We start from the raw sequence: 18,095 nt of genomic DNA, 5'->3' as shown, positions 1-18,095 counted from the left end.
TAAAGGGAGCGGGGCTTACTGAAGAGATGCGGTCTCTGTCTGCAGTGGATTCCTTCCAGGAACCCAAGTCCATGGATGCTCAACTCCCTCGTAAAAAATGTTGTTAGTATTTGCATGTAGCCTATAAACATTCTCTCACATCCTTTAAATTATCTCTAGATTACTTATAAATATACAGACCGTAAATGTTATATAAACACTTATGATGCTACATTGTTCAGGGCACGATGATAAAGAAATGTGTGGTGGGTTGAATCTAAGGAAGCAGAACCTGTAGACAGTGGGCCAGACTGACTTCACGTGGGTTTGTTAGCAAAGAAAGGGAACAGAAGCACACGAGGCGGTTTAGGGGAAGAGAATTTAAGAATTACATGAGGGCAGACTTGGATATGAGACTCTAAAACAGATGGCTGCCGAATCAGGGGGGCCCAGAGCCAGGTATTTCTCTTCATTAAGCAGATGGTATGGGGAAGAAGCAGACAGAAACCTCACACAATGTCAAAGACTTATAGAAAATGGAGGTTAAAAAAATCAGAGGCAGGTAGAGTTTAAGAAGATTAGAAAGGGAAGTAATTTGGTGGGTACCATGCAGTACGGCAGGAACCAACTGGAAGTTGAGCCATGATGTTGGATCCAGGAGAGGGATGTGGCAAAGAGAAATGAGTCAATGGAAAATGAAGAGGGGGGACATAATGACTCCAGGCATGGAGGAAACACTTTAAGGAAGATCGCTCTGGAGAATATGATCCTGCAATCTCTCTCTACCTTTCTGGGATATCTTAACAGTACTTCCTGGGTCCTTACCTTAGGTCAGGGAGATATGTCCCGTGTGGTGCCTAAGGAAGACCAGTTTTGCAGATGCCAGTGTAGTTCATAGAGAACGAAACTAGGGAAATTAGGAGACACCTGTGTTGTCCTGTCACCAGGTAGCTGACACTCCCCTGGGACTTCTGGAAACCGCTTTGCCAGTAAATTAAGCAGTAACCTGCAGCTGATTCTGAAGCAGTGGGGCGAAGGAGCAGAGGAGACAAGGCACAGGTGGGTGGTTCAGAGTCTGTTGCCCGGGTTGTAACACTGATCTGGGATTTGGGAGAGAGAGCGAGATGGGGGACATAGATTATCATATTTTCTCTGGGGAGAGAAAAGGATAGAGTTAAGGACAGAATGGAGCTTTCCACCTACTGAGGAGCTTCAGTCAATGAAGGAAACAGCGGGATAGCCCCAAGGGAAGTAGAGCCTGACTGGCGTCAAAGTGTTTCCAAAAATAAATGAGAATGAAGAACAAAAACAGTCTATGGGAGTTATTCTATTAGGGGTTAGTTTTAAAAGGGATTATGTCTTAGGTTTCCTGCTAAGGAGAGACTTCTGCCTGCCCATCCTCTCATACAAATTATAAACTTCCCTCAGGGCATCGCTTTTCTTTCTTTTTTTTTCTCATTGAGTTTATTGGTATTTTTTAGGTATATAGTACAGTTACATTCATCATAGGGATCTTGTACCTTTACATGACAGGTCTTGGTTCTCATTTGTTCCCCATATCCCTGCTCTCCCTTCTTACTATTCTGTTCTTCATCTATTTCCCAATCCTCAGAGACTCGGTATCTTTGGATTTTCTATACACTACCCTGCATCTTCACAGGGGTGGGAGCCTCTCAGCTTCCATGTGATGGGAGTAACGGAGCAGCTTTCACTCATCTCCACAGGGATTGTAGTAACAGCTTCCTCTCTACCTTGGATCTCTGACTCCCTGTGGGTCCCAGTGATGTTTTTTCCTCAAGGAGCAAGTATAATTTTAAAAGGCAAATTAGATCATATCCCGGTTTAAAACTTACAATGGCTTCCCTTCACCCTGGAAAAAAGAATTTAAGCTACCAGACTTGGCCATGGCCTAGAATGGGTCACCTTACCTCTCAGATTTCCACTCCCTGCCCTCCATCACCCACTGTACTCAGCAGCATGGCTCCCTTCTCTGTGTCCAGACCTGTCAACCTTTCATTGCTTCTGCTTCAGATATTTCCCAGAACTCTGCATAGCTCTCTCTTCCTCACCACTCAGGGCTTTATGAAAGGGCTGCCCTTTAGCAAGAACTTCCCCAAGCATCCTTACATAGTCCACTTGTCACTCCATGTCACCCTAGGCAATACCATCACTTTGGCTTCTCCACAGCACTGTCAGTATTGAAATTATCTTTATATTTATTTCATGTTATTTTTCTCTCATTCTTCAACCAAATCTCAATGATTACACATTTTTCTGTCTTGCCCTAAATTGCCTGCAGTACAAGCGGAATCTCTGGCACACAACAGGCGCTTCATCAGCACTTTCACGGGCTAATTGATTCAGCTTTGGACATTCTGGTACCTGAAAGCCTGGGTCCTATTTTCCCTCAGCCTGGATCCTATTTTCCCTCATCACTTCCCCAGTCAGGCCCTCCTGACACCTTATCTGAATCTGACATTGCACTCTGTTCTCTTTCATAAAACCTGGTTATTGTCTTCAAAGCACTTTCCCAGATTTTGACCATAAATGCATGCTATGTGTTTCTATGCTGCCTTCCCATCAAACTCTAGCAACACAGAGCTTGTATACAGTTGTACATCCCATGTCAGGTGCATACTAGGTGATCAATTGTTCTATAGTGAATGAGTATTAAAATATTCTGAATTCCTCCAACTTTAATCATAGAGTAGACTATGGAAAGCATAGCTGATAAAAGGTTGGTGGACATTTTGGGGGAAAATCTAGATTTCCTTGCTACAACTGTTCTGGACTCTTCCATTTTGCACAAAGGCCATCAAATGAGCCCTGATCTAGAGGAGAACATTTGTATCCTTTTCTCCAGCAGAACAATGTGAGGTACAGGCTGGACCTGACTCTGCCCAAGCTGGTGGTAGGGGAGACAACTCAGTGCTGGTCTCTAAGTCAGGTGCAGCAAGGACAGCCATCTGTGTCGAGCCTGAGGAGGGAGCTTGCTGGCCCCCACTGGGAGGAAAGGCAGGGTGAGGGGTGGTGGTGGGCTGGGTGCTAGCATCTGAAGTCTGGCCATTGTTTCCTTCTGGGCAGCTATGTTGGTGCAGACTTGTACAGTGTTCAGATGCCTCACCCATGAGAAGTTCCAGCTGCTGAAAGGGAAACATGGGCAAAAAGAGTGAACGTCACATCACATTTGCACCTGACACATAACTCACACTTGGGAGAAAGGCACTCATATGACGTGCATTCTCTAGAACGAGCTCTTTCCAGCAGATTATGGTAGTGACTTAATTTATGTTGACTTGGAACTCAAGCTTCACCAAACCTGCACTTTTTGTTCCCATGTGGAAAATGGACAGCAACACTTGTCTTATTCATGGGCCAGGGTGAAGCTTGGCCTAGCAGGTAGGTGAACCGAATTCCAGCCCTGACTAGCCACCAGCTAGTATGTGTCTTTATACCTGAAATACAGGCCTGAGCACAAAACCCTGGAGTCTGAAATGACTGCACAGTCAGTCTTCTCCCTGGATGCCCCCTCCCATGGTTGGCTGGAGAAAGTCCCATTCTGCACCTGTGTCATACCAAGAGAATCCTTTCTCTGATTTGCTGAGCCCGGTGTCCTAATTGAAACTCCAGCTCTGCCACCTGCTTCCTCAGGGCCTCACGTAAAGTTTGCAGTTGCTCAGCCTCCTCCCTGCAGGTAAATAATAGAAAGCAACCAAATTGAACAGTCACTCCAGGTGCGGTTTTCCATTGTCCCACTCCCATAACGTAGGTTCTGCTTTTGGGATTTCTTAAAAGGGCGTGTCACCATCTTTATTTGATTCAGTTACAGACACAGGCACATGTTGCCTTCTCTTCTGCAGTACTAAGAATGGAACCTAGGGCTCATGCATGCTGGGTGAGCACCCTACCTTTGAGCTATACCCTCAACATTTCTATCTCCCAGATAGGAATCCTCTTGCTCTTTTACAATGAAACCCTATTCCCACTCAGTAGCACCCCCAGCATTGAGGATGTATCCTTTTCTGGGGATGTTTAAAAATACATTTGAAAATAATGCGGATTTGCTAAATTCTAATAACCTTCAACCTTTGCACTTGCAGGCATCCCATTCGCATTGATTAAAGGCGTCCTACTGGTATCCTCCCTCCTCCAAGCTGATTGCCCCTCTCTCAACCTTCTCAAATAGCTCTGGCCTTAAAGAATAAGTATTCCCATCTAGGGAATGGCTCTCACAAGCTCCCACCGAGAAGGAAAAAGTGAGATCATGAAAGCAAGGAAAACACTGGCCAATTTCTCATTAGCTCTGCTCCAGGGTGCTCACTGGTCCTGTCCTGCCCTGATTATCTTCTCTTCCTCCAGGTGTCTGGGCTAGCACTTACTTTTATGGCTCCCTTAGATAATTACCTTTCATCCTCTGACATGTCCCTGCAAATGAGTGTTTGCTGTCCCATAAGGTGCTGTTCAATTTCCTCTAAATGCTCCTGGAAACTCTGGCATATTGTCTTCATGGCTTCTACCTCATGGACGGTGCACTGGGGACAATTAGAAAGAACTGAGAAGAGGTCCTTTCTGATTCGTTGGATCAGCTCTCAAGGGTGGGGTCTGTTTTCCTATTCAGGGGATTCATTGGCTGCTGGAAGCAAATAGAGGCAGTGGTTAGCTGAGATAGGAGGGCAGCAGTAGTTGGGTGGTCCTTGGGTGACAGTCATTATATCTTGGACAGCACTGGGCCATCTAAAAGATTAGGTAACATAAGAATTCAAGGATGTGAACAAAAGAAAGTATGGGGAGGGCCAGAGAGAGGGTGTGTGCTTAGAACAGTTGAGTCTTGTTTATAATCTTGTTGAACTTTGGTGCTGAGTAACAAGAACACTGAACACATCTGTTCAGATGGTATGTGTTTGATTAAAAAAAATCTGCTTAGAATATTTCATATCAGTCTTAGCCCTGCTAAGCAACAGTCCCTGGAGATTGAAATCTGCAGGATCAGCTTCACCAAACTAATCAGCCCACTAAAAGCAAGACAGGTCAAATTAGGAATCCTATTCTCTTCAGGAATTAGAATCTAGAATTGAGCTCCTTCTACCCTCTTAGTCCTGCTCCCCATGGCTTCTGATAAATTATCCTTTTAATCTTAAATCTCTGTAGGTCTGTGCTTGTTTTGCCTGGGTTTCTTAACTTCAAGATATTCCAGAAGCCTCTGAGAATTGTGGAATTGAATTCTCTGTACATAACAATCCCAAGCTGCACTGATAGGCTTCACTGAACTCTATCATGGCTTCTGGTAGTACAAGGCAATGCCCCTCGCATAACATCCCTCCCTTCCCCTGTCCCCAATTATAATCCCCATCTGAGAAAGCTCCAGACTACTAGGAAAATTAACAGTTTGCTCTAATCATCACCTGACCTCTCTTTCTTACAGCAGTTTTTGAAGAAGCCTTAAAATTTTGAACATCTTTCTCTTACAACTCAGAAGTACCTTTCTCAGGGACCTGAAAGTCATTCCTTTGAATTGTACTCATCTGGCTGGCAAGGGACTGTCTCTCAGTCTCTGTAAGAGGATAGAATCTTAGCCTCAATACCCAGAAGCTCACAAACCCTGCTGGTCCAATTGTGTTTGCACTGACCTACTGTTCTGTGATTTTTCACTTCTCTGACCGTACAATGTCCCTGCTCAGTTCATGCCCTCATTCTTTTTTAAAAAATGCTCAGATTATCTTTGCACAAATTGGAATGGGGGTTCAGCTCATTTTACTATCGGTAGTTACCGAATAAAATCTGTTTTCCCTGCTTGAACCATCTTTGACATATCCAAGCCCAGTCCATTTGTGGGGCACACTGATGATTTACTGAGGCTTTTACAGGTTCTCCCCCATTTTGTAGTCTAGGTTTGGTCATGCTTTAAATGGATTCAAGACCCAGAAACTCAGGGCCACTTGCCTACTTATTTCAGTGATAGCAATGCTTACCGCACCGTAAAATAACCCTACCAGTCCTGCTCCCAGATCAGTGTGGCAGAGGCTTCTAATTGCCTCTTTAGTATTTTTCTCCTTTTTCCTCTTAATAACATAATTCTACACTGAATAGGGGCAGCAGTGTGTCTAGCCAAAAACCTGTATTTCCCAGCTTCCTTTGCAAATAAGATAGCTAAAAGAATGGAAACCCTTTAAAGGCTAGCAGACCCACTTAACCTTCTCCATGGAGATCTGCCTTACAGTTAGGCTAATCCCTCCAGCCCTGTTTCTAGGAAGTCCCAGATTTCTTGTCTTTCTCTCAAGACTATGTGGCAAGATCCTGGAAGCCTGATGGCTATTTTTACTAGAATTTTCATCATGCAAATACTTACCTGATAGTGACACTTGAATATTAAAACTCTTCATCATTTTGCTTTGAGAGTTGTTTTAATTTTATCCTCTAATAATGTATTTTACATTGTAAAACTGTCCAATTACTTTTAGTCTCAGTGTGAGTGAATCTGAATCAGCTAACGGAGCTAACATTTTTTAATGTTAGCAAAAGTACTTGAAAGATAACTAGAAAAGATCTTGGAGACTATGAAGCCTCCTTTTATAAATAAGTGTTCTACCACAGAATCATTAACTGTATGGTCTTTGGTCATAATTGGCAGTCATATTCAATGCAAGTCCCTCGTTCATGTCTTTTCCTTTCAATATCTGAGTCATAGCAGGGACTACAGGGAACTGGATACATAGAGAAGTTATCTGTCCCTTAGGAGGAAGCAGGTTAAGTTGCTCAAGTTGATTCCAATACTACTAGCCAGACGGTTCAGATTTACTTCAAACTTCCAGTGACAGTGAGGCCAGGCCATGAAAAGATGATGATGGACAGGCCCATGGAAAGTAGGCTGAACAGCATACGAATTAGGATTTATGTTTCACCCAGACCTTTCTTGTTTTCTCTTTGTGATTGAGGGTATATGGTGGGGGCTAAGGGTTAGAACTGGAAGTAACTGCTGGGGTAGCATGTTCTCAGAGGGGAGTAATATGGAATGATGCCATCTTCTGGTCATCTGTAAGCTCTAAAAATACATTTTAGCTCTGAAACAGGTCAAGAAAGTTTCATAATAAAGCAAACCTTACACAAGAAGGGAGTGAGGGAAAGAATGTGTTTTGAACTCTATTTCTCCCCCAATATAAGGACTGAGTTAAATCCAAATACAGTGCAAGTTCTGTACCATTACTGATCCAGATCCATTAAAACAAACTTTAGCTTTAACATTAAGGGAAATAGTACAAAAAGACATTGAACTTTCACTTACAAGTTGGATTATATTGCTTTTTAAAATTGCATATTTTTATGGAAAAAATAAATAAAATTGCATATTTTTCTTTATTTATAAACCCAAACCATCAATGTTATAGAATAATTGTCTAAATTCAGAAATCTTATTTCTGACACTTCTCATTTTTTTCTGGAAATATTTTTGCTTTTGAATTACCTCTTTTTGAATTAATAAATTATTCTAAAGAATTCACATATACATAAATTCAATATATCAACAAGTCAGTTCTTGAATTAAGAAATTATTATGAATTATCATGAAGAATTCACTTACACATAAGAACCTAATCATACCAAGAAACCATTGTCTTAGATATTCCTCAAAACCACAAAATAGTCATGCATTTCTCTGCATTGTTGCCAGTGGACAAGCAGGTGAAATGGAGATTATTTTTAGTCAAGTCCTTTCTCTGAAATGGTTCAGTTTTAATTAACTCTGCTTGGAATTCCTGTTGTCATATATAAGACAATATACATGTTGGTCTGTAGTCTAAGACCTATTTTCTAACCCCCATAAAACCCTAGCTAACACATAGCATTTAATTTAAAGTTATTTTTTAAGAATATTTTTATACTTTATAATCCTAGGGTCACTCACAGTAGATGTTTCTACCTGTACTGCTTTTTTTTTTTCCTCTGTTCTTTAAATACCCTCTGCTTATGGAGGAACAAAATCTCTTATCTTCCTTTGTCCTTCTGAACCCATGCATACATGCTCGTGTGCCTCTGTGTATGCCTGTGAACAAGTAAAAATATGCCTATGTATATGTGTATATGTTTTGACTGTTTCTTTTGAATATATGTTTCTAGTTTCTTGGGTCTAAATAAAGAGAAAAACATTATTATCTAGTAAAACTCCAAATAGTATCCATTTCAGCAAGGGTACAATGCCAAACTAACTGGATGTAAAATTATATCTTTTGGTATAATTGCAAATTCTTAGAGGAGAGAAGGCTGAAGAAAGAGAAGACAAGGTATCAGCGGCCATGGGATGGTGATATTTACAGTTATTTAAACTCTTACATATTTAAAACCCACAAGTAAGTCTGAGGATGGATGCTGTACATACAGGGACATAAACTTCTCTGTTTTCTGCGGAAGTGCTGATAATGTCATAATGTCAAAAGAGGAGGGACGTCTATTTCTGGAAGTCAAGTTCTTCCACTGGGACTCTGCAGGCCTATAGTCTTTCTGGAAGGTCTCTCTTCTCTTACCATGAAATAGGAGGAAGGAGCAGACCCTGGTCTACAGTCAGGGTCAGCCCTGGAGCTGGCCCATGTTTAGTCTCCTGTCTTTATTTTAAACAAGGTTCTTACCTTGTGCCTGGCTCTGGGTCCCTGTGCCTGAGTTTCCCAACAGATGACTTACTCTTCCCAGTGTTCTTGCTCTAGAAGCTGCACTCCTTCTACCTGTTCATCTGCTCTTAGACGCCTACTTGCTTATTCATTCCTCAGAAACATGGTTCCCAAAGCGTCAAGGACACCCCTGAAACCTCATATAACCCCTAGCCTTTCATAGTAATGGTCTGGCTAGGCTGTACTAACTGATTAGCAGTCCTCTCTGGATGCCATGTTTTGCGTGATGGATTAGACATCTTTCTGGCACCTATAGTCCAGCCACTGGTCATCCTAGACCTTGGAGCTCCCTTTTCCTGAGCTGTCTTCTCTCGGGCACCCAACAGATCAAATATCTTTAAGTAGAACATGTTTTCACTTTGTACCGTGGGAGGCTGTTATCCTTCTTTCTTTCCTTCTTGTCTTTCTTTTTCTTTAGAAAAGCATAGGTTCTTTCTTTTTATTTTATCTTGTCATATCACCAAATGCATGGTAGTCTAATTGAGTATTAATAGATATCTGGTTATAATATAAAAGTATAAATTGTGATAGTGATTACCAATGACAATTTGATGCAATAGACGTGTAGCTTCCCAGTCTATTGATATATGTTTATTATTTTTCTTCTTAATCCTATACAAGATTTATATTGTCTTTAGGAAGGATGATGGGAACAGAAAACAGAGACTATCTTCATGTGGAATAAATACCTGCAGAATTTACTCTAAAAGAAGGCATTGAATATGTCTAGAAGAAACATTTCTTCTAGTGTCCTTAACAGAGTCTTGATCATATATTTTTAATATTTTAAAATAAATATCACTTAATTCATACATCTTTGTCTTAAAATATAAATTCATATGTCTTTATCTTAAAATATAAATTAGAAAGATAGTCTCTCTTCAAGATATTTATTCATGGGCCTGGGATTTAGCTCAGTGGTGCTGCTGCCTGCCTTGCAAGTGCGTGAACCTGAGTTTGATCACCGGTACAAATATTTATATATATTCATGTCAGACCAAAAACCTGGTTTTCATCATGGAAATGGAAGTATTTAATTTTAAGATTTAATTTTTTTCCTGTTTGTGCTTTCAAAATGTCACCTTCTCTAGTTATCTTTCATTTCTAACATTTTCCCATGCAAAATAAGTGAGTCTGATAAATGCTTATTCCCTTAGAGCTGAGTTTTTTGACCTTGACGTACTAACATTTTGGACCAAATAGTTCTTTGCTGAGATGCTGTCCTGTGCACTATAGGATATTTAGCAACATTCCTGACCTCTACTCACATGTTGCCAGTAGTGCCCACCCCCTTCCAGTTGTAACCACTAAAAATGTCTCCAAACACTGCCAAATGTCACCAGGGAGGTAGAGTAAAGACCTTCTGCCTCTATCATGATGGTGATGGAGACAGTGACCCTTCCGAGAGGTTTGTAGCTGAGTCTTTCCATACTCCAGAAGAACTCTACCTAAACATTAGAACATTAGAACAGTCTGTGTTCTTTTTTTTTTTTACAGAACTTTTAAATAATATATCCAGAACTGACCTGTCTCTGTGCCTAAATGGAGCTTTCTCTTACTATTACAAACATCATTTGTGGCTCACTTAAAAATATTCCAACTGGCTAGTAGTCTTGCAATTTGTAAAAACTGATGATAATAATTGACTTGGTGTTAATGAGTGTAAAATATACTGGATATTAATTATTTTACCTTGAATATAATCACTTTGTTTATATAGATTTCTATATGTTGAAGGGTCATGTAGCAATTTACTTTATATTTCAAAAATAATTTTCTAATGTTAGTATTCTAGTATTACTTTTATATAAATTTGGACACTTTAAATTGGGCACATCTTTGTCTGGAGTAGTGTGTCTATGAATTTGGTGTCTCTCAAATTGGAATTTGAATTTAAACTTAGTAGTTGAGAGGTGCTGGGAAAATTATCTAACCTCTCTCAGTACTGGTTTTCCCATCTACAAAAAAGGAGGAACTTGCACATATTAGGAACCCAATGAATATTTATGGCATGCGTGAAATTGAATGTTAAATAGAAAAATATAAAAATGATTAGCATAAGCACTCAATATATATTTGTGAAGTTAAAGAACAGGAAGCTGACTCAACATGAACTAAATTCAGTAAATCATAGTTCCTCTCTACTCTCTTCGAAAAGGTGCAATCCTACACTATCTGTGCCCAACCCCTCTTTACCTCTCTAAACAAGTAGTTTCAGGTGTAATAGTCTCAAATTTTAACCAGTGGCTAGCCTTGAAAGTCTAGCTTATGTCTCACCTTTGAACTGCCGAAGAAAGGTGCTGGAAGATTCATTAAATACTTGTTGACTAATCAAGGGCTAAAGAAGGTTGAGGACATTCAGTTCTCTGTAACTTCTAATGTTTATGTTAAACAAGTTTGGAAAAGGTACACCAGAAGTCCCTCTATTTGACATGAGAAGCTCTAGATTCAAAACCTCAGCAATGATAAAACAGTAATAAAAACTGACAGTAAGAATAACATTCATTTAATTAATATCACCAAAAGCTTTCTCTGTGCCAGGAGTATGCAAGGTACTGTATCTGAGGGTCCTGAATGCTTTACAAATTTCATTTTATCTAATCTCAAGACAATCCTGTGTCTGTATCATGGACTATGTCCTACTTTATAGGACAGGTCCAGAGAGATTAAATGCCCCATGAAAGATGACACAGTTAAATGAATTTAAGACCTAGAACTTTTCAGCTGGACTGAACAGGAGATTAGACAGATGCATTCATGCTTATAACCTTGGGCATATGAATCTATTATTTCTTACCGTAGTTTTACCTTCTGTAAAGTGAGACTTAATAATAAAATTTATTTTCCTTACTTCAAAAGATGATTGGTAAGAAGAAATTTGGGAGGCTATATCATAAACAAGCCATTCTACAAATGCACTGAGATCTCACATTCAGAAAGGAGGGCCGAGTATTATTGTTGAGGTGATGGTGGTGTCCCTTGGTGCATCTACATTCTTGTCTTTGCAGAGAAGGAAAATACTTACAGAATATAGCTCCCTCATGAACGTGTCCTGAAGGACTCTCAAGGTCTTCGTGAACTCAGCTTCCAGATGCTCTGCATGTGGACACAGCCAGTGTCTGCCCACACAGGGTGCAGGGCCAGCACATGGCCTTTCCCCAAGTCTGTGGAAATGGTGATGACAGCAGAAACAGCAGTGGGTGAGTGTGGTGGGGCAAGTGCCCATTGGGTCAACACTAGGGAAACTTGTGTCCAAAGAGACTGATTGGGTGAGCGGCTCGGGTCTGTGAGTGAAGGCTTTGTCACTTGGGGATATACAGCAATGGCAGGGCTCAGATTCGTATGTGTAAGTCTGAACAGAAACATGACTGACCTGCTTTGTTTCTGTCTCCTGTCTCAGTTCTGTTATAGTTATAGGGTCACACAGAGTACATTCTATATCTGCTCTTCTGTAATCCATGCCAGAGGCCACAACACTCTGAGCAGCTGACACCAGACCAGAGGACATTTGGGTTGTCATAGACCTGGAGCAGCCAGCACTTGAGTACCTGGGAGCTTCTCCAGGCAGCTTATTGGGGTGAGAAGTGGACTTGTCAGGTGTTTGAACAAGGTCAACTCTATTGTGTGTGACTTCTCTATGCCTGAGAATGTGCTCTGATGGTCTCTCTTCTACCAGTAAGGTGTTGCCAGTGTCAGGACAGAGTTTGTGGCTCTCTGCTCCTGGGTCATCAGAGGCCTCTTGAGGGAACCTGTCTTGATTCTGATCAATTCCAGATGGCCTCTGATACTCACAGTGGTGCCTTTGCATGAGCACTTCCCTAGCACCCTCAAGCCTCAGAGACCCTTCCTCCTCTTCTGTGATGTGGGTCACCATGAACCCCAGAGGGCCATCAAATTTGGAAATCACTATAGCTCCAACATCCTCATAGTCAGCCTCAAGTGTCGGTGAGGGCTGCTGAAGATGGCTGTCTTCCCATGGGTGTTCCCAAGTAGCAGTCTCGGCAAAGACCATATCAGGGACCAACAGCTCTTGTGGCCCCTGCGTGGCCTCAAGCGGAGGCTGCTCCTTCAACACAGATTCTGAGGCCTTTTCTTCCAAGACAATCCAGTCTTGGCTTGAAAAAGATGAGCTCACCATTCTCTTGGAATCAGACCCTTTAGACTCTTGCTGACAGTCCCGGGATGACACTGAGCTGTGGCTCTGATCCCGTGGCTTTCTATCTGTATTCTCAGTAGGACTCTGGCTGCTTGGCAAGGAAGGAATCTGTGGGAGAAACCAGGACAAAAGGACATGAGTCAGGAAGTGGGGGAGGCAATAAGTATAAGGCAATAAATATTACCATTAATTCAGTAGTCAAGAGATAAAGGTTACAAACTCAGGTTCTTTATCAGTTTACTACTTAACCTGTACCTCTTCTCTATGAAGTTCATTTTTCTTGTTTAGAAAAATCAAAAGAAAATTAAAAGGAAGGGCATCTTGTCCTCTGTGATTTTTATCATCACCTGCCCCCTTGGGTGCACATGGCATGTGTCTTCAAATCTTTTCTATTGTGGAAGGCACTTAAAGCTTACCCTTCCCTTTGAGTCAGGTTGGGAGAGTGGTTGATAGGGTTGAAATGGAGTGTGTTTGGTGACCAGTGAGGGCGTTGTTACAACTCCTTCTACCTGGAGGAGCGGGGCTTCCACTGGCTCCTCCAAAAACCCACTACTATCAGACTGACAGCTGTTGGCTCTGTCCATCCTGGTGCCTGTGGGAAAAGAGAGAGCTGTGATTAGTAAGGTGCAAACATCTACCAATAGTCAGATGCAAACATGCTACCAACAGAGGTCAGACCCACTATGTGCCTGGCATGTCAAAGATCTTCCATAAACGCTACGTACAAAGGAATGAAGGAATTCCAAGGCTTTTTCCCCCTTTAGTTAGAGAGCTCCTGGAAAACTACTTCCTGATACAAAGACTGAACATGCACTGAAAAAAGAGGAACTAACTTCTCTTAAAACTAAATAGCCTTATAATTTTGAGTTGAATCTTTACTAAGAGGAAGAAAATCCAGAAGGAGACCATATGCCTTTATTAAAAAAAAATAGACCAAAATGTATATATTTATGCATATATGTTCATATTCACTTTCCTTTTACTAATTTTTTCATAAGAACCCTTTGCCCCTTTAGCTAGACTCCAACTATATGGCAAGTCCACACTCATGGTTAGACTACAGCTGCTGCCACCGCAAGAAGCTGGGAGGGCAGGGAAAAAAACCTTGTTAAATATGGAAAGTGACTTCACAAACACATGCACTTGAGATTCTAAATCCACTTGTAGCTTCTTGTGTAAGTTTTATGTAATGTTCTCATGTGGAGGGGGAACAAGTAGCTACTAGAGGGTCACTGTGCTAAAAATTAAATCATGGAACCACCTCCTATAAAAAAATGTTTCCACCTGCACCATGGCATAGGCTAGAATAGGAAATCTCTTGCAAGGAGTCGATTGGGTCTCCTCAGAATACACACAGCAGAGGGAAGATCTTCATTTATCCTGGGGCATGCAAGGAAAAAGCAGATTGTCGGTGGATGTAATGCTCAAATATTTAAATGAGAAGTAGGGGATTTGTTTTTGTTTGGTTAATTAGCTGCTAAAGAAGAGAAAAAGAGCTCTGCTACTGCTTAGATGTTCTAGACCCAGCCTTGGACAATTGCTGCACTGATAGCAGCACCTAGTTTTTTTTTTTTTTTTTTTTTTTTTTTTGTTCTGGTACCGGGAATTGAACTCAGGGCCTTGCGCTTGAAAGGCAGGCCACTGAACCGCTGAGCTAAATCCTGGGCCCCAGCAGCACCTAGTCTTGTAGGGCAGTCTTAACTTTCTAAAATTAAGACAAATGAACTTCATATTCTTTAATTTAGTCTCAAAAAATTTAAATGTTAGAAATCAAAGGACATCATGAGATTTTAGTATCTGAATGTAGGAGAGATTGTGGAACACAGAGCATACCTTAAAATTATAATGTCCTTGACCTAGCTACTGTTTCTTGCTACACTGATCAGAATTAAATACAGAAAATATTTACCGGTTATGAACCTAAATGAGACTTTCGCTTTGGACAAACTGGAGTAATGAAGACTAGATTTTTTTCTCCCACCTGAAACAACCAAAACTTGGAAAATGTATGTGGTTAAAAAAAATAATCAGTGGTCCTGGTTATGGACCATGGAAATTTTGCAGTTCAAGACTGCAATCCCTGAGAGACAGACACAAATGATGTCCAGCTCTGATCATTCAGCTGTCCACCTGGGGCTCATAGTCCATGGTACAGGAGTAGGGAAGCCTGGAAGACTCCTTGAATTAAGGACACAGAACTAAGAATCTGGGAAGACCCAGCCAGCTGGAGTTCACAGCAGTAGGAGAAAGCCACACAGAAAGAGTTCTCTCAAGATCCCTCTTGGGTCTTCCTCTGTGTTGGGGACTAGGCTATGTAACTCAGATCTCACAGTCTCCAGGGTGCTCTCTGACCTCCTAAACAGACTTATGTGGAAGGCTGCATGCCCCCTGGCTGTGGGCAGAATGCTGATACACTCCTGAGACAAGACAGCATCTGCTGAGAACACTCTTCAATATACAAGCATTTGGTTGTAGAGAAAATCTGGTTCCTCATTGCCTTAATCCTTATCCATCCATTCTCTATAGTTGCTATTCCACAAAATGAGTGTTACCCCTACCCCTGTGCTTCTTCCTCTTAATAAAAGCAGGCCCATCGCAGAGTTTTATTGGAGTCTGTCCGCTAGAGGCAGGTCTCCTTCTGGGCTACCCTTTATATCTTGAAAATTGCCTCTCTTACTTTTTAGTCTTTGTCATTCCCCCCAAAAAAGGGATCTGATCAGCTCTCAGTACTTTCGAGTATTGATCAGGTCATGCATGTTAGAAAACACCAAGGTCTGGAGAAAGAAACGACTGAAGGAAACTGCCCAATGGTCACCCTAGGCCTGGGGTAGGGCATGCTTTTATTATCCAGACTGGAAAAATCTCACAGTTCACATGGTATGGGCTGGGGTCAGGAGGTAAAGTACTCAGATGTGTCTTGACTCAGGTGAGGAGTAATTAGCCCTAAGATGAACAATGTTCTGGTTCCACTTAACATGTCTTCACTGCAAAACCTAAAAGAACTATTTCCAAGTAACTCAAATGTGTCCAAGATCTGAGCTCAAGAATATATATACATATATATACATATATATGTATATATATACATATATATATAAGAATATACTAATATTTAACATCTAAGAGGTAAAATGCATCTAATAAGTGATATTAGTCATGTGGGAAAATATAACCTATAATAGGGAGAGATATTGATAGATTGAAACTAATCTAGAACTGACACAGACTTTGGAATGATCAAAGACGTTAAATGTTTATTCCACATGTTTAAGAAGCTAGAGGAAAGACAAAACCTCCTGTCTGAATTACATTTGTAGGGATGAAAACTATAGTGTCTCTGATCCTATGCATAATGAATGAGATTAACAGCAGATTAGAGATTGCACAAGAAAAGATTAATGAAATGAAGATATAATGATAGAAATTAGTCTCTATAAAACACAGAGGTGAAAACTAATATAATTAATGAAAAGCACATGAGTGAGTTGCAGAACAACTACAAGTATCCATATATATCTATTAAAGAAATCCCAAAGAGGAGGGACAGCACATGAAGTACATCAAAGAAAAGTTGTGGTCAAAACGCTCAACAAAGCCCAAACATGAAAAAACAAAACAAAACAAAAAAACTACACTGAAGTATGTTAAAATCAAATTGTCCAATAGCAGTCATAAAGAGAAAAACCTTAAAATCAGCCAGAGAAAGAAAACACATTATATCCAGAGCTAACAAGGACAAGGATGGCAGCAGAATTTTTGTTGGAAATAATCCCAGAGAAAAGATAGTTAATATCTTTTGAGTACTGAAAGAGAAAACTATGTGGAGAAGCATATTATAAATATTATTTTAATGTTTTACATGTTCATTATCTAAACCCTTTCAGAAGATGATTAACATCTAAACAAATATGGTGATGTAGTATGGCATTCGTAACAAAGGTCTAGAAGAACTGTTACAGCAACACCTGTTGTTATAAAATCAAATAGTTTCTATGGCAGGAGATGTTCAAGAGATATTCCTCAACTATAATATACAACTTTTATAGAGCTTTTAACCCAGACAGTAGACCACTCGTTTACTTACTGTCAGAGGAAATAATGGCTGTATTTGTCATAGAATAATTATCTACTTGCATAATATTTAATTTGTGTATTATATATTTAGACTGCCAGACAAATGCTCCACTACTGAGCTCTACCCCCAGCCCTTAATGTGCTGCTCTTGTTATAATTAACTGAACAGCATTAGAACTCTTTAGAATTAGGAAAAAAAAATCACCTTTTTTCTTTTTGGTACCGGGGATCAAACTCGGGTCCTTACACATGCAAGGCAGGTGGTGGAACCACTGAGCTAAATCCCTGGCCCCAAATCACCTATTTTTTTAAACTTACATTTAAAAATAAGAGAATATATTGGTAACATTTCACATCTCAATGCAGAATAATAATAACAATAATAATGTATTATAATTACATACTATAACACAATAATATATTATAATTATTATTCTTATTATTATTTTGTAGACTGCAACCCCACCCCATATTATAGCATTAGGGGATCCAAAGATATTCAACAGCAGGCTTAAATCTTGGTGGAGTATGAATAAGACAGACTTTTTTGGGGAACATTTTGATCTATCCATAAGGGATCTCAGCATTATTATTTCAAATTTCCAGATAATCTACAAGTAATTACTATTCTGAAGTATAAGCATAACATGTGAAAGTTGCTATTCTCTTTCCTACCATGCTTGGATGTCAGAACACTAGAATGAAATGATATTCTAGAGTCTATTCATCCATTGCTGGCTGGCCCATAACAGTCTGGTCCAAATGGAAATAGTTATCCCTGGTTCTTACAGGTGATTATCTCAACCTACACCAAAATCTTTGGATGCTCAAGTCCCTTATATAAAATGGTATATATTTGCATGTAACAGTAATGCATGTACATCTTGCCCTGTACCATTTGTATAATACCTAAAACAACGTAAATGCTATGTAAGAAGTTGTTATACTATTTTATTTAGGGAATAATGGCCAGGAAAAATGCCTGTACTTGCTCAGTGTAGATGCAAGATGCAATTTTCCCCCTTGGGATATGGATGCAGAGTTCCTGGGTATGGAGGCCCACTGTTAACCAGCATCATAAAGGGTTTCTAAAAGGCAGAAAGAGTAAATTCCTCTAAAGTGTATACACAAACACACACACACACACACACACATATAATCTCAAGCACAGTGCCACTGAGCTAAATCCCCAGCCCAAAGTGGGTATAATTTTGATATAACTGTTACCT

The 18,095-nt window shown here is 40.3% G+C and overlaps 1 protein-coding gene across 4 annotated transcripts in view; it reads right to left on the bottom strand.

The window, feature by feature from the left end:
* Positions 1-1,501: 1,501 nt before the first annotated feature.
* The window catches only part of Itprid1 (ITPR interacting domain containing 1), an 87,571-nt gene continuing 70,977 nt past the window's right edge, over positions 1,502-18,095 (bottom strand). For 3 of the 4 annotated variants that reach the window (XM_033757609.1, XM_033757608.1, XM_033757612.1), the window contains 5 exons: positions 13,209-13,384; positions 11,662-12,900; positions 4,384-4,511; positions 3,556-3,667; positions 1,502-3,122 (listed from right to left, as the gene is read on the bottom strand). In XM_033757609.1, the coding sequence (XP_033613500.1) occupies positions 2,811-3,122; positions 3,556-3,667; positions 4,384-4,511; positions 11,662-12,900; positions 13,209-13,384 (1,967 nt within the window). In that variant the 3' untranslated portion in view covers positions 1,502-2,810. The remainder of the gene's footprint in view (positions 3,123-3,555; positions 3,668-4,383; positions 4,512-11,661; positions 12,901-13,208; positions 13,385-18,095) is intronic. The other variant, XM_033757613.1, reaches the window with a different exon arrangement.

Source organism: Fukomys damarensis, unplaced genomic scaffold (genome assembly GCF_012274545.1).
Source record: "Fukomys damarensis isolate Sample0158 unplaced genomic scaffold, DMR_v1.0_HiC HiC_scaffold_4, whole genome shotgun sequence".
Taxonomy (NCBI): domain Eukaryota; kingdom Metazoa; phylum Chordata; class Mammalia; order Rodentia; family Bathyergidae; genus Fukomys; species Fukomys damarensis.
Note: the sequence above shows the minus strand (reverse complement) of the source record. Positions and strands in the feature narration are given on the sequence as shown.